Below are 17,792 nucleotides of genomic sequence, written 5' to 3'. Positions count from 1 at the left end.
ATGCTTCCAACAAATACAAAATATTTATTACACAAAAATGTAATAACTGACAAATGATCAATTTGTTAAACTTAGAAAAAGTACTTATTTCACAATTCTTAAAAAAAATCACTTTTCACTTTTGTTACACAAGTTAACTTACCACCAAGTTATAAAAGTTACAAAATTTCGTTTTAAAAACTGACTCTATGAGTGTCCCAATTTATTTTGCTGTGCTATGACAAAACTAAGTACCTTTGAAATGTTTTGAGTAATTGAATGAAATAGTTCATAACATAAACTTATTTAAATAACTTTTACATCAATAATAGGCCAACATATACATTAAATACTCTCTTGGTAGAAGAGGAAATACTAAAAAACAATGCCTCATGACATTTAATACCTCTCAATTAACATACAGCACAATAATTTATCTATGCTAGTGATATGTAAAGAACATGGTTGTCATTGTCTCCTGGTATAATTAAATATGCTAACATTTTCATAAACTGAACAGTAGTTCATTCTCTCATATTCTTCTCTATAATCCTTGTCTCCAAGTTGGAATAGCCCTAAGGAGAGAAAAAATAAAGAGCAGTTATAAATATACAGGAAATTTCTTTAAAAAATCTATTTTGTTAAATGTTAACTTTAAAACTGTATGCAGATTTCCTTTATCAACTATTTGCTGTAAAATATACATATAGAGGGAACCAGCAGTTAGCATAATGGCTATATCGCTGGACTCCCACGTAGTCGACCGCGGTTCGGGTCCCGGACCCGGTGGCTTAAAATTCACACCGGGTGCATGTGCGTGCCCAAGATCCCGAGAGGAGAATGGAGGAGAAGAGATTGCAGCGTGGCCATCCCCCTGGGGGGTGATTTCTCGCTTTCTGTCTCTATGTCTCTCTCTGTCTGTCTGGTGAGCGCACGCGCCCTAGAGCGAAAATCTCTCCAAAAAAAAAAAATATATATATATACATATAGATACTGCATAAAACAGGCCTAGCCCTGTAGCAAGGTGGTTAAGCACTGTGCACAAAGAATTACATGTGGCCAATTGCAGTTCAAGTCTTGGTCCCCAGGTTGAAAAATGCACTGAACATGTGTGCAATATGTGTGTTTCCAAAATCCTGACAGGATGGAGAAATGGGTAAAATGGATTGCTATATGACCATGCTCCACTGGGAGGTATGCATGCACACTGATGAGTGTGGGCATGCTCTCGCGAGGAAAAAAAAAAATTACATAAAATAAACAAACATGTAGTTATAAATTATTAAAAAGTGAACACCCATTTTAACTCCTTTTACCTGTGTGGGATATGTAGAAGTGGCCCAGAGCCCATTGGTCCTATCTTTTTGGTTCGTTCTTCCCAACCCTTGGTAGGTTTGTAAAGCCTTGAGGCATCTCTACTAACATTGTTTTCAACCTGTAATCAAAGTAAAACAGTGCTGGGACTAGCAGATGGTGTAATGGTTACGTCACTGGACTCCCATGTAGTTGACCACAGTTCAAATCCTGGACCCAGGGGCTTAAAACTCAAGCCAGGTGTGTGTGTGTGCGTACGTGAGTGCCCAAAATCCTGAGAGGAGACTGGAGGAGAAGGGACTGCTATGGGGCCATCCCCCTGAGGGGTGATTTCTGGCTTTCCGTCTCTGTCTCTCCGGCAAGTGCATGTGCCCTACAGCAAAATTCTCTTAAAAAAAGAAAAAGTAAAATAGTACAAGTTAATTTATATGAACTGTTTGTACCAGTAAGATCTTTAATAACATAAATCAGTTTTTTAAAAATACTTGCTATTAGATAAACTTAAAGTAGATGAGACCAAAATAAATAATAAGATTTGATGTTGTCTCCTTACAATTAGGGAATTAGGACAGTAACAGCAAAAATAATCTCAGGACAGAATACCTTTTCTTTTAACTTTGCCAGTCTCCTTTGTTTTTCAACATTGTTTTCAACCTGTAATCAAAGTAAAACAGTGCTGGGACTAGCAGATGGTGTAATGGTTACGTCACTGGACTCCCATGTAGTTGACCACAGTTCAAATCCTGGACCCAGGGGCTTAAAACTCAAGCCAGGTGTGTGTGTGTGCGTACGTGAGTGCCCAAAATCCTGAGAGGAGACTGGAGGAGAAGGGACTGCTATGGGGCCATCCCCCTGAGGGGTGATTTCTGGCTTTCCGTCTCTGTCTCTCCGGCAAGTGCATGTGCCCTACAGCAAAATTCTCTTAAAAAAAGAAAAAGTAAAATAGTACAAGTTAATTTATATGAACTGTTTGTACCAGTAAGATCTTTAATAACATAAATCAGTTTTTTAAAAATACTTGCTATTAGATAAACTTAAAGTAGATGAGACCAAAATAAATAATAAGATTTGATGTTGTCTCCTTACAATTAGGGAATTAGGACAGTAACAGCAAAAATAATCTCAGGACAGAATACCTTTTCTTTTAACTTTGCCAGTCTCCTTTGTTTTTCTGCCTTTTCAGCTTCCTTTGCCTGTCTATCTATAATTTTCAATTCCAGTTTGTGTAAATCCTAAAAAAAAATACACCAACAAAAAAAACACGTAACATTAGGAAAGTAAAAGTGACTAGAATTTGTTTCAAAGCTTAGTTGTTTGCAAGCAAAATTACTTTAGCTGATTTTATATTAACTGTTTCAACAGAGGATTAGTGCTTTGTTTTCTCAGAATATAAAGTTAAGGTGTGCATGTATTTTCTGTACCTCTTTTTTTAGAAGTGTCGCTTATTTTAAGGTTCAATCAAAAAGTCCTTTTCTATTAGGGGTGAATTATCAATACAGATATGTCTGGTTTTGGAGCTCTCATTTAATATTTCATTAAATGGGTTATCTTTTTTTATCTTTTTTTTTTTGAGAGGTTTTTGCTATAGAGTATGTGCGCTCACCAGACAGAGAGAAAGCAAATCACTCCTCAGGGGAGATGGCCACGCCGCAATCCCTTCTCCATTATCCTCTCAGGATCTTGGGCACACACACGCGTGTACCCAGAATGAGTTTAAGCCACTGGGTTCGGGACTCAAACCATGGTCGACTACATGGGAGTCCAGCAACATAGCCGTTATGTCAACTGCTAGTCCCAGGGTTATCTTTTTTTTAAGGTTTTTATTATATGTCTTGCTTACCATTTGGGGGCATGAGGAAGCATGGGATCTTTGTTATTTAAGCAGATTTTTAATATATGGACTAAAATAAAAGTACTAAAATTTCCATTATGTTTTGCCTGTTATTTTTCTTTTTACCTCCCTTATTTGCTTTATAGATATTTTTACTATATTGTTTGATGCACCTCACTATTCATAACAGTTACACTCTTAAGAGTTAAAGTGGGGAGATGTCTTCAAAAAGGTCATGGTAAAATAGAATTAAAAGTATGAGTTTATCTGGGTGCAAAATATTTTGCAATCCATATATAATTTTCTCACAACATAGCACTCTATGAACTTACTGAAGTCTCATTTATCATTTGATAAAACTTTTGCACTTTTTTCTTTTCAAAGGTTTTTTTGTTTCATTTCAAATTTCCCTGTGTCTTGATTAGCATTTTTCATGTATGCATTTGTTTAAAATTACTTATAATCTTACCTCCAAGTTATAACCTTGATTCCTTTAAGAATGTATCAAGTGTCTATAATGCTCCTAACCCTAGGACACAAAAGACACAAAATTCTGTCCTCATGGAGCTTACACTCTGGTGCACAGAGCCACAGTGAACAAATGAGCAAATCACGGATGGGTAAAAGACCAGCTGATTTGGCAGGGAAGACATCTGGTTGGGAAAGTGAAATCTATGGCTTGGACTGTAGCTACCTTTCTAGCCTCATTCTCTGCTAGTTCCAAGCTCCCCCTTGATGTCCTAAGAATATTCCCCTATAAAGCACACCGGTACACTTTTCCAAGCTATTATTCCCTCTGTGAGGAAGTATCTCCCCTTCTCTTCTCTTTCAACATTCGACTAGGGCCCGCTGGTGGCATGGTTGTTGAGGTGGCTAGATCCCACAGGGCCAACTGTGCGGTTCAAGTACTGACCTGGCAGCTTGAAAAACATACTGGGCACATGTGTGCATGCCCCAAATCCCAAGAGACTAGAGAAAGGACTGTTACATGACCATCCCCTAAGGGAAGTGCTTTCTTAACCTCTCTTACTTTCTCTAGTTTACTTATACATCTCTCAGAAAGCACACATGTACCCTTTAGAAAATTTTTTTAAATTAAAAAAAAAGATTCTATCTTCAGCATCACCTTCTGTCTGACAGCCATAAGCATCCCTCCCTGTGTATTCCACTTTCTAAAATACTCTGTCCACATCTCAGTCACCACAAGAATTATTTACCACTTGGCACGTGTCTTTCCCATAGACCTTAACCTACTGGAAATCAAGGAGCATGGATTGCTCATTCTGGCACGCTGATGGTTCTGCAGAGGTTCTGTATATAGGAAGTACTTGACTTTTGTTCAGCTGAGTCTAGAAGTAATACTTCCATGTGTCACATCTTTATAGTCTTTAGGAAATATATTTACTTACTCTTTCTTGAAACCTGGAAATTTCACTGGCAACAATTTTCCTTTTTGCTGCCTTTTCTGCCTTTTCCCTTGTCTCTTTTTCAAGTCTCAAAAATTCTTCTTGTTCTTTCTTCTGTTGGGTATAATTTTCTAGCAGTAATTTTAATTTAAACTGGCGTTGTCGTTCCTTCTGGTGCTTTTTCTCTTTTTCTTCTTTTTCTCTTAACTGGGAAGCATATTTCATTGACATTTCTATACTTTTCTGTTTTCTCCAAGCTTCAATTGCCAATTTCTGTTTCTTTCTTTGTGCCTCTTTATGCTTTTGATTATCTTCTTTATCGTGAAAAAGCACAGGTATGTTATCTGCCTTTCCTTTTAACTTGAAAAGTTCCTCTTTTTTTTGCTCCTTTTTAGTTTTCCAATTCTGAATAGACTAAAGATTAAAAAAAAAAAAAGATAGCAAGAGAAAAATGTCTTTAAATAAACAAAAGTGTTTTCAAAATACCTCAATTTCATCTTTCTAGAAGAGCTACAGGAGGCTAGATACTTAGGTTTCTAAGTTGTGTTTTGATTTTAACCAATGGCATTTTTTTTCTACTTCTGTTTTAAAAAATTACCTTATCTTTCAAATAATGGTTTGGACTGCCTCTTCCATTCTTTTTTTAAATGGCCAAAAGATATGTTTGCTCTCTGCACCACGTCAAGCATCCCTCTCTTTTTTATTTGTACCTTTTGTTTTCATGGGCAACATCCCTTTTCTCTAGTCATTCAGCTGCTTTTTCAAAATTCTGTTTCTAGGCTTGGAATGCTTTCTGAATGATTTTTCTCTGGTCAAATATCAGAACAGGAATTAAAAGGGGATGATTATGAACATGAGCTCTGAAGCCAAACTATTTGGAACCAAATCATGACTTTGCCATTTAGTAGGCATGACCTTGGATAACTAATTGAACTTCTCTGTCCTCACTTTGTTCATCTGCAAAGTGGTAGATAGTACTTCTTGCATAAGATTGTTGTGAAAATTAAAAGAGCACGTGCCTAGTATAAAGTGCTTCATAAATGTAAAAATGGAAATTAAAAATTAAATGGCTCAATGGTTTTTACATGGGTATGTAAAGATTATTTAACATCCCAGCAGCTTTCTCTCTGTGATATAGGATGTATCCACTGAATTATTTCCTCCTTCAAGTCAGAAAACCAATTTACTGTATCTCCTTACGGTATATCATTCATTCATCCAATACATCTTCACTGTATGTGTACTATGTGCAAGGCAATGGGAAAGGAACTATAGACAACTAAAGCAATACCAAATGTCATACAGTCATTGCAATACTGTTCAAAGGGCCAGGTCACACAAATTTCCTGTTAGTGGGAACCAATACACTGTTTCCTTGTGAGAAAAGATTTTTTTTGAGAGAGAGTATTTTACTATAGTATTTTGTTACAGTATAAACTCTCCAGAGAGATAGAAAGTGAGAAATCACTACACCACAATCCCTTCCCCTCCGTTCTCCTCTTGGGATTTTGGACATGAAGCACATATGCCCAGCATGAGTTTGAAGCCACCATGTCTGGAACCCAAATTATGCTCATCCACATGGGAGTCCAGTGCCTTGACCACTATGTTACCTGCTTGCCCCAAGAAAACAGTCTATGAAAAAATGTCAACTGAACTAAATTACTTACTTGGGCTTTGATTCTAGTACAATCCCTTCACTTCACTGTAGACCAGTAACAATCTGCAAACCACTACCTAGTCCATGGACTACATTTGAGTAGTACTGTTTTAGCTGATATACAACATGGTTATAAATCATAAACGAAGCATAAGCAAAGTGTCAGTGAACCCAGAGAGGGACTGCTAACATTTGAATGGGCATGAAGGAGGCAGCATCTGATCTGGGCAGATTCTGATAAAAGAGAATAGAGATTCCAGAAAGTAAGTACAAGATAAGCAAGGGCCCTCAGACCAGAAATTCCAGGACATATCTGAAAAGGTAAGTATCTTTATTAATGTAAAATGCAGGATATATTAAAGGAAGTGAGAGAGAAAAATGGTAAACTTCCTATTCAACATCTTAAACTTAGTAGATTTAAAACTGAATTTCTGATATTTTTCCCCAAATTTTCCTCACTTCTCCATCATATCCTGTATCAGCAAACTGCACCTCCACTTTCACACCTGTTTCTTCTCAGCCCTACAGCCAGCCAGTCATCAAATATCAGGGAACATAGTGGTTGAGAACAAGAATAAGGTAGAAGGAACAGCAGATGGCATGATGGCTATGTCACTGGACTCCCACAGTCAACCGCAGTTTGAATCCTGGACTCGGTGGCTTAAATTCACGCTGGACGTGTGTGTGCAAGCCCAAGATCCAAGAGGAGAACGGAGAAGGGACTGCGGCATGGCCATCCCCCCTCAGGAGTGATTTCTTGCTTTCTGTCTCTCTGGCGAGCGCATGCACCCTATAGTGAAACCCCTCCCCCCAGAAAAATAAAAATAAAAAAATAAAAAAAAGATAAGGTAGAATCTGGGAATTTGTAGTTATATTACAAGTAGCACCATCACTGGCCCTTTGTCCTCAACAAAACCACTAAGATGACTTGCTAAGGCACAGATCGCTGGGCCTTGTCCCCAGGGTTCTGACTAGGATCGGAGTTAGGACCTGGTAGTTCCTAACAAGTTACCAGGTGATGCTGATTTTGCTGATCTAGGAGCAACTTTAAATACTTCATGTTTTCACAGTATCATGGGAAAAAAAGCCCAATTTATTCTTAGTAATTTATTGTTTTGAGTTTTTAAACATGACAATGTTTCAAAATTTTTTCTCAAAGTCAACTGCCCTCAAAGTCAATTTCCCTGCATTGAACTTATTTCAGAGGGGGAAAACAAAGATGACAACAAAAATCCAGTTATTTTCTTTATAATGAACATGAAATCAGTATTTCTTTAATGCTCCTTAAGTATGTCATTTGCTGAACAGAAATGCCTTCTTTGTTAAACCACCAAGGGACAGTTCAGCATAGTAGAAGTCTACAAAAAAAAAAGCCAAAAAAAACCCAAAAAAAAACAAGACTCAGATTATCTAAACCCATGGTTGTCGACCAGGGGTGATTCTGTCCACTAGTGGACATTGGAAATGTCTGAATACATTTTTTTAAAAAAGAGTTATTTAATTATTTAATTTTCTTTATTCATGCATTTATTTTAATTTGACCAGAGAGAGACATGTAAAGAGAAGGAGAGAGAGGGAAAGTGAGAAAGCAAGCCACCAGGCCGGGGACTCGAATCGTAGTTGGTCGTGTGGGAGTGTCCAGCACCTTAACCATCGCGTGACCTGTTGGTCCCCTGAAGAGATTTTTTATAATTATGACTAAGCAGTGTGATAGGCACATAGAGGCTTAATGCCGGGGTGCTGCTAATCCCCATGCACTACACAGAACTGCTCCCACAGTGAAGAAGTCTCCAGGCTCAAATATCAACAGTGTCAAGGGTAGTAATCCTTTCCTAAACCAACCTGGTGGAGGCCATGCAGCCAACACAGGCAGAGCCTAAAAGAGCTGCCTCTCATGTCTAAGCAAGGCTTGGCTGAGAAGAACTGCAAGCAAGGCTAACAGTTATGAGCTCAAGGTTTCAACTGTGTTTGTTGTGCTCATTTGTACTGTTTTGCTTTCAATCTCTCTGCCATGAACTTTACTGTCATTATGGTACCCAGTAAGGGCAAAATAACACTCCCAGCCTTACTGTAACTTTTACAATAAAACCAATTAATAATCCTGAAAGAATGCGGACCCCTAAGGCGGTGGCAAATGGGAATTATTTCGTGAGACTCATCCCACCTGCCTGGAAAATATCAATAAAGGATACTGCATTCATTTCTCCTACTGGGGACTACATAGATAGCATTAGAAAGGTTTGGGTTAATGGAAAACTACTAAATTGGTGAAATGACCTCAGTAGCTGGAAGAGGCTCAGGGACTCACCCACGAGGTACTGATACCCCAAACAAAGACCATGAGCCACCTTTGATCTCAGGACAAGGAAAGATTGTGGCTCCCCTGAGCCACAGCCATTGTATAGAAAAGCACATAGAGGGTCCCAAGTACACAGTAACCTTTAGGTCAGTCATTAAGCTGCTTACAAGACCACATTCCTTTCCCATATGGGCAATAAGCTCACCCCCTTAGGTGTAATATAAATATTCCACTTTAGTATATATTAACCGTGTCTTTACTTAACAAGACAAGATTTCTGTCTAGGCCTTTGTAACCGGCAATGCTGCTGCCCTTGCCTGGAGCTGAAGTTATCAAGCCAGCCTGGGACTGAAGTTATCAGGCTTCCTGAAAGTCCCCTGATCCAAAAGACCCTTTCCGGTAATCAAGATCTAAGAAGAAAATGCACCAGACAAATCGACTCCCTTGTCCTGAGGACTGTGACTGATTACAGACATCATGTTTTATGATTATTGTTCCCATACTTTGAATACCTCATTTCTTAGGGTAAATCTTTTACCTCACCCTCACCCCTCCTACTTCTCTAGACATCCCTCAATAAATATGTATGTCTTCTAGCCACAGACGCTGCAGTCTTGAGCTTGCCCTGACTGTAGTCGGCTGAGAACATGCTAAATAGCATAGAGGTCTCTGCCTGAATCTCTTCTCGCCTGTGTCGCTTTCCGTCGAGTCTCAACCCACCCTGGCTGGAGCAGGTCTCCGGCACCAACCCAAAATAACACTGCTGTGAAAACAGAACTGGTTAGGTATTTGCTGCAATCAAGGGTTGATTTTTTCTTTATAGTAGCCAGATTTTGAGTCTTTAAGTAGTGAAGTGGGAGGTGGGTTTGATTCTGCCAGTTTCAACCTTCCAGTGGGGAAAGCAGTCCTCTCAATTGATCCCCTCACATTTAAATGGATTTAAAGTGATTACCACTTCTTCAGTGAACACGTCTGGGTTCCTCCTCTTTGCCAGCTGAGAGTCCCTTCACCATCCCAGAATGGCAGACAGGACCTGGTTGTACTGTCAGGCCCCTACTCCTGAGTTAGTGCAAGTTTAATCTGCCAAAGTTTTAAGACCCTGCTCCCTCTCCCCACCATCCTGAATGTTTCTTCTGAGTGTATTTCTTTACTTTACATGGTTTTTGGAGCAATTTTAATTCCCAGTTGTTTATTTTCACAAAGGAAAATAAAATTTCATTTGCAATGAAAAAAAAAGAGATGGGATTGTGACATGCCTATGATCCATTAGAAGGTGGTGTGTGGGGCTCAGGAAAATGTGTTTAATAGACATAAAAATGCATGTAAACAAGGTGGATAGGCTGTGGAATGACATACCACAACGGAGTGAAAAAAGAGACACTGTCAACTTGATATATACCAAAGAAAAATAACAGCAAAAATTGAGGGCACACATGATATAAGGTTCTTTGTTGAAAATTATATATATGGGGACCAACGTGAGGGCAGAGGAGCCCTGAGTTGCAGCCCCCCTCTTCTAACTAACCTCCCGGGCCCATAGCTAGAAAGGTAGAAGAAAAAAAACTGGGCTTTTTCTTGGCTTTTTCTTTTTCTTTTTCTTTCTTTCTCTTTCTCACTCTCTCTCCTTTTTAAATACTTTCTTTTGCTAATTATTTATTCTCCTCTCCCTACACAGGACAAGGGCAATCCAAACTGCTCTGCTCATTTTGCACACTGCGTGGAGCACCTCTTTGTTTTTGTTTTTTAATTCTTCTATCGTCTTTTGTTTCTCTTTTTGTATTCTTTTTTCTGTTGGTATTCTCTTCTTCTCCTATCTTACTATATTATTTTGCTGCTCATCTTCCACTCAGTGAGTGCAGATAGATTAATGTGCATAGTAGCCACACCTCTGAATTTGGCTAGGCTTAGAGCTGCATAAAGGAAGAAATTCCTCTTCATATTTTCAACTCAAATCTCTCTCTGTGGATACCACACTGCAAACACAGTAGAGGAGAGAAAACTGACACAGAGTACCTCACGCTAAAGGGAAATGCACAAGCTTACAGCTGCAGAAACCTGCAACAAATCAGCCAAATGTAAAGTCTCCCCAAATAACTAAAAACAGAGAAGGGAGACTGCAGAGTGAGAAGCAAGGAAAAGGACAGAGCTACAGAGAGCACAGCTCATCTCCTCTTGTATACTTAAGAACTATCAGCTGAAACCCCCCAGCTCAGCCCAGTTGCATGGAATCAGGAGGCCTTTGTAATATCCAGTTCCAATGACAACAGTGCAGGTTTCTTGGTGAGTGTCAGGGAAACGTATCTGCAGAGAGACTGCAGATCACTTCCTCCTGCACGCTTCTGAATGCGCAGATTTAACTCCAAGAGATTAGGAAGAAATGTATAATCCATTAGATGACCCGAAACTACCACAGAGGCACAAGAAATGTGAGAAACCAAAAAGATATCTCTCCTTCAAGGGAAAAGAACAATCCCTCACCATCCACAGACAGTTCAAGGAAATTTCTAGGTATGTCAGATAAAGACTTCAGAATATTCATAGTGACTAAACTAACAGAGATGCAAAAGAAGAGAGACAACAAACTCCAGAAGATGGAAGAGAAAAAGGACAATGAGTTGCAGGTGGTGAGGAAGTTCTTCCACAATCTGAAAGAAGAAATACACACCATAAAAAAGAATCAATCAAAAGGCCGTAACACACGAAATCAAAACCTCCTTCAAAAGTATTAAAAGCAGATAAGGTCATGCAGAAGGTTGGATCTCAGATGTAGAAGATAAAACCCCTGACCTTGAAAAAAATCACCAAGAAGACTGAAAAAATAACTCAAAAAAGAGAGAATAATATACAAGAAATACTAGATACCATTAGACACCCAAACATCAGGAAAGTTTATATCCCAGAAGGTGAAGAAACTAATAAGGGCATTGATAATCTATTTTATGAAATCTTGGAAGAAAACTTTCCAAACCTACAGAGGCATTCAAATATCCAGGCCCAAGAAATGCAAAGGATCCCAAATAGAATCAACCCAAGAAGATATTCTCCAAGATACATCATAGTCAGATTGACCAAAACCACAGACAAAGACAAGATATTAAACTTGGCAAGAGAAGAACATCAAGTTACATACAAAGGTTATCCCATCAGGCTAACGAGGGCCTCTCATCGGAAACAATGAAAGCAAGGAAAGAATGGAAAAATATATTCAAAGTGTTCAGTGAAAAACAATTTCAACCAAGAATACTATACCCGGCAAGATTATCCTTCAAATGTTAAGAAAAGATAAAAACATTCTCAAATAAACGAAACCTGAAAGGATTTACTAACACCAGACTAGCTCTTTAAGAAGTTCTGAAGGAAGTATTAGACCAGGAAAACTTAGGGCAGACACACAGAAATAAGAAAACAAACAAACAAAAAAACCCAAGAAAATATCCAGGAAAACTAAAGGTAGACACACAGAAATAAGAAAACAAACAAAAAAAAAAATCCAAGAAAATATCAAACCTAATGGTAGGGACGAGTCCAGAAAGATCAATAATGTTAACTTCCAGAATTTAAATGGAAAGACTGGGACACCAAAACTCTGCAAATTCAACAGAAAAGAGGTTAATTACATGAGACTATACAGGGGAAATAGAATTTTATGATTTTTGACTAAAACATTACTGATTTTCCTCTATTATTTGTTTTCCAGATTTAAGGATTTTTTGTCTATTGAGCTGTTGATAGGTTCAGAAATTTGCTAATTTTTTTGGAAACTGAAACAAACGTTTCTCACTTCCTGACCCCTCTGAACTTGGAAAATATTTGTGGGTATTCTTATTTTGTGGCAGAATGTTTATTTGCATAAGTACAATAATATCTGTTGCCTTATACCAGAAATTTGAAATACTGGTTATTGCCAGGGCTTCAACTGAAATGTCATTTCTGAAGATATGACCAGAAAGCTAAGGAACTAAGGTAGATCTCAAGAAAGCCAATAGAAACTCTTCGAAAGATTGCCTGGTACCATAAAAAGTTACCATCTGCCTGGTAGATAAGTAAAGAATGCTACTTCTTGATAGGTCCGAAAAATTTTCAAATATGGGCATTTAAAGGCACAGGCAGATGGTGAGTCCCTGACTTGTCTCAGTAGCCTTGGGAGGCTTTTTAAAGAGTCTACTCTGAAGTTCCTAATAAAAGGTTCCAGCAAAGCCAACTAAATGAATTAGTATTCTTATGGGGCATTGTGAAAATAACAGAAAAAAATTGAGAATAAATTTATTTTTTGCAAATAAGTTAGTTTATGCCTCTTTGGTAAAAGGGGGAATGGAGAGAGAAAAAAATGTTTCAAAAGAAAATTACAGTGCACTTACTTACTACCAGATTTTACCTTTGTCCATATCAGTTTTTTGAGTTTTTAGGATCTGCCTACTGTTTGAACAGAATCCTATCATTTTTCCTAGCTTTAAGTCTTATGTAAATTTTTCTTAAATGGCTAGATTTTGACTTATTAAAGATAAAACTGCTTTTCTTTTCTTTTTTTTCTTTGGAGAGGTTTTCGCTATAGGGCGCACACGCTCCCCCGCGCGAGCGATAGAGACAGAAAGAGAGTCACCCCCCGGGGGGATGGTCACACCGCAATCCCTTCTCCTCCTTTCTCCTCTCGGGACCTTGGGCATGCACGCACACGCGCTTGGAGTGAGTTTTAAGCCACCGAGACTCAAACCGCAGTCAACCCCGTGGGAGTCCAGCGACATAGCCATTACACTAACTGCTGGTCCCTATATTTGTATGTCTTTGTATTTACAGGCCCACCCATTCAGAAAAATGCATTCTGCTGAGCAGGTCCCAGCAACCAGTCACATGTGCATGCATGCCTAAAATCCCAAGAGGAGAAGAGAAGAGAAGAAACTGTGGTATGGCCATCCCCCTAGGGGATGATTTCTTATATTCCCTTTCTCTGTCTCTCTCTGGCATGTGCATGTGCCCTAAAAGTAATGAAGATGAAATTTTAAAATCTTAAAAGAAACTAACTATTGAGAGCATTTTTTTCAAATGGCTCTTGATTTTTCTATTTAAAACAATGTGGCCTTTGCTGGTAAGATAACTTTTTAAAAAACGTCTGAGTGGGCTTTTTCTCCAGGGTCCCATGGACCAGGAATGATGAGAACCGGCTTCAGGCTGCTCCTTGGATCACCTCTGCAGTTCTACCTCACAGATGGGCATACGAAAGCTCCACCAGTGGTTCTACACACTGTGGGTTCTACACACTATGCACCTGCCACTTTTGTCTCCAGCATCCTACTGACCAGCAGGAGCCATTGGACCAGCTTCCTTTTTTTTGTTTTTGTTTTTGTTTTTTTAATTGGAGAGGTTTTTGCTATAGGGCGCATATGCTCGCCAGACAGACAGAGAGAGACAGAGAGACAGAAAGCAAGAAATCACCCCCAAGGGGAGATGGCCACACCACAATCCCTTCTCCTTTCTCCTCTCGGGATCTTGGGCACGTACACACACGCGCCCAGTGTGAGTTTAAGCCACCGGGTCCGGGATGCAAACTGCGGTCGACTACGTGGGAGTCCAGCGATACAGCCATTACGCTAACTGCTGGTCCCTGGACCAGCTTCCATACCTCCCCTACCTCATAGCCTACATTACTCACCTCTATGGCTTCTAGAAAAAAATATTTGAGAGAGGATATACACAATCTATGATATTGAGACTCTGGGGAGACTATTCTATATCCTCCCCGTCTGGAGGGAACAATGAAGAGAATCTCTTCCCCTCAAAGTTAAATCCCCAAACTCTGAATGTGAATTCTATTACTCCCTCCCATAGAAGAATAGAGAAATGGGCAGAGAGCCAACACACTCTGTAGGGAACAGCTACAGAAACCTACTTAAACAAAAAGAAAAAAAAAAAAAGAGGAAAAAGTACATACCTCCCCAGGTGCCCAAAAACCAAAGCATATCAAGAAATATGAGAAAATTTTAAAAACTCTTTCTCCTAATGGAACAACATAACTCATCAACACTGCATTAAACACCAGAATTATAGAAATGTTGGACAAAGAATTCGGAATATTTACTGTAACTAAATCTAATGAGATGCAAGAGAAAAGAGACAACAGTTCCATGAGATAAGTAAATCATTCCATGACTTAAAGGAAGAATTCCATAAAAAGATACACACCCTAAAAAAGAATTGATCAGAACTTCTGGAGATGAAGACCACAATGGAGAAAATCAAAACTTCCCAGAGGTATCAACAGTAGAGTAGGCCATGCATAAGATATAATCTCTGACCTGGAATACAAAGCCTCTGCCTTAGACAAAACCAAGAGAAAATAAGAAAAATGAGGACAGAATATGAAAAATACTAGATACTATTAAACATCCAAATATAGGGACCAGCAGTTAGCATAATGGCTGTCGCAGGACTCCCACATAGCCGACCACGGTTCAAGTCCCAGACTGGTGGCTTAAACTCGCGTCAGGCGCGTGTGCATGCGTGTCCAAGATCCCGAGAAGGGAATGGAGGAGAAGGGACTGTGGCGTGGCCACCCCTCTGGGGGAGTGATTTCTCGCTTTCTGTGTGTCTCGCTCTTTCTGACAAGCGCACACGCCCTATAGCAAAAATCTCTCCCTCCCCCCCAAAAAATATCCAAATATACAAACAATCAGTATGTCAAAAGGTAACAGGCATAGAAAATCTATTCCATGAAATACTTGCTGAAAATGCTCCAAACCTAGGAAATACAAAGACCACTAAACAGAATAAATATAAGGAGATGCTCCTCAGAGCACATTATAGCCAGACTGGTCAAAATCAAAGACAAAGCCAAGGTTAGAGAGGGGACCAACAGATGGCATAATGGTTATGACACTGAACTCCCATGCAGTCGATCCCGGTTCGAGTCCTGAACCTGGTGGCTTAAAGTCACACCAGGCATGTGTGTGTATGTGCCCAAGATCCTAAGAGCAGAATAGAGTAGAAGGGATTGTGGCGGGGCCATCCCCCCTGGGGGGTGATTTCTCACTTTCTATGTCTTGAAAAAAAAAAAAGGCAAGAGAGAACTGTCAAGTTATTAATGTCAGAACTCTCAACTGAAACAATGCAAACAAGGAAAGATAAGACATATTCAAAATATTCAAAGAGAAACAGTTTCAACCAAGAATACCATGCTCAGCAAAACTATTCTTTAAATGGGAAGAGAAAATTAAACCATTCTCAGATAAATAAAAACTGAAAAAAATTTACCAACACCGACCAGCTTTTCAAGAAGTACTGAAAGGAGTACTGTATCTGGAAAACTAAAGAGAGACAAACAAATAAGAGAATAGAAAATAACCAAGAACATGGCTAATAAAATGACCAGGACAAGTCTACAAATATTGATAATGTTGAATGTTAAGACATTAAATTCTTCAATTAAAAGACAGACTGGAGAAAAATATAGGCGCCCTCTTTATGCTGCTTGCAAGAAACATATCTCACACTGATAAAGACACATATAGACTGAAAGTACGGGGCTTGAAAAAGATATTCCATGCAAATGGAAATTAAAAAAAGGCTGGAATCACAACACTGATATTAGACAAAATAGACAAAAACCAAAGAGTCAAAGAAGGACATTATATGGTACTAAAAGGGCTAATTCATCAAGAAGATAACACACTTACATATCTATGCACTCAATGCTAGAGCACTCAAATATGTGAAAGACTACTAGATAGACTGCAACACACTAACTGATTGAGATCTCAATACCCCACTGTCCCCTCTGGCCAGACCATCAAGACAAAAATTAAGCAAAGAGCTATAGGGTCTTAACAATACCATAAATGAAATGGACTTGAAAACATCTATAGGACTTTTCACCCAGCAACCACGAAATACACATTTTTCTCACCCTACATGGAACATTTTCAAATATCAACCAAATGATTGGGCACAATACAAGCCTTTACAAATTAAAAGGTGCAGAAACCATATCCAGCATCTTTTCTGACCACAATGGAATTAAACTTGATATTAACTACAGAAAGAACCCTCAAAAATACACAAACACATGGAAACTAAACAACCTATTCCTGAATTATTTCACAACCACTGAAGAAACTGAAATCAAAAGATACATGAAACCAATGATAATAAGCACACACGTTTCCATAACTTATGGGACACTGCAAAAACAGTAACGAGGGAAGTTCATAGCAATTAATGCTCACAACGACCAAAAAACCCTGGAAAGATGGCATCACGAGGACCTGTAAAAACAATAAAACCCCGAAAATACCAAGAAAAAGGAAATAATAAAGATTCAAACAGAATACATAAAATAGAGAATAAAAGAATTATATAGAAAATAAATGAAACCAAAAGCTGGTTCTTTCAGAATATAAACAAAATCGACACACCACTAGTTAGACTAATCAAGAAGAACAGAGAATGGAACCAGATAAATCAAATCAGCAATGAAACAGGCAATTTTACAATGGATAGAACACAAATACAAAAGATTATGAGAGAATACTACGAGTAACTGTATGCCCACAAACAAGAAAACCTGGATGAGATGGACAAATTTCTGGACACGTATAATCTACCAAGATAAAATCAAGACATAGAAAGCCTAAATTGACCAACGACGAGCAATGAGATTGAATCAGTAATAAACTGCCTCCAAAGGAAGAAAAGCCCAGGTCCCAGTGGAATCACTTCTAAATTCTAGAAAACTTTTGAAGAAAAGCTAATGCCCATTCTAATTAAATTATTCCTAAAGATCCAAAATTCATTCTATAAGCCACCATGACTTTGAACCACAAAACACACAAGAACATAACGCAAGAGTGGTTCAACCGCGGCAAAACAATAAAGGTAATACATCACATTAACAGAAGGAAAGATAAAAACTATATGAACATATCAACTGATGCAGAAAAAGCATTTTATAAAATACAACATCCATTTATGATCAAGACTCAGCAAAATCAGCATAAAAGGGATACTTCTCAACACATAACCCACAGCTAACATCATATTGAATGAAGACAAGTTGAAAAGTTTTTCATTAAATATGAGAGCTAGACAAGGCTACCCTCTTTCTCCACTCCTTTCAGTACAGTGCTGAAAGTCTTAGCCAATGCACCAGACAAGAGAATAAAATAGAAGTCAAATAGGGAAAAGAAGAAATCAAATGATCTCTATTTGCAGATGACATGATTACATACACAGAAACCACAAAACCACTTCTGGAAGTGATAAATGAATACAGTAAAGTGTCAGGATACAAAATCAGCACACAAAAATTTATAG

General features: G+C 38.5%; 1 protein-coding gene across 1 annotated transcript in view; it reads right to left on the bottom strand.

Moving 5' to 3' along the window:
• Positions 1-17,792, bottom strand: part of CCDC112 (coiled-coil domain containing 112) — a 58,266-nt gene continuing 40,474 nt past the window's right edge. Inside the window, exons 7-10 of the mRNA XM_006166536.3 lie at positions 4,534-4,944; positions 2,430-2,525; positions 1,296-1,414; positions 1-554 (exon numbers count right to left, since the gene is read on the bottom strand). Coding sequence (XP_006166598.1) covers positions 524-554; positions 1,296-1,414; positions 2,430-2,525; positions 4,534-4,944 — 657 coding nt within the window. The 3' untranslated portion in view covers positions 1-523. The remainder of the gene's footprint in view (positions 555-1,295; positions 1,415-2,429; positions 2,526-4,533; positions 4,945-17,792) is intronic.

The sequence above is a fragment of the Tupaia chinensis genome, unplaced genomic scaffold, assembly GCF_000334495.1.
Source record: "Tupaia chinensis unplaced genomic scaffold, TupChi_1.0 Scaffold144269_1, whole genome shotgun sequence".
Taxonomy (NCBI): domain Eukaryota; kingdom Metazoa; phylum Chordata; class Mammalia; order Scandentia; family Tupaiidae; genus Tupaia; species Tupaia belangeri.
The sequence above is the reverse complement of the archived record's forward strand: the minus strand, read 5'-3'. Positions and strand labels throughout refer to the sequence as shown.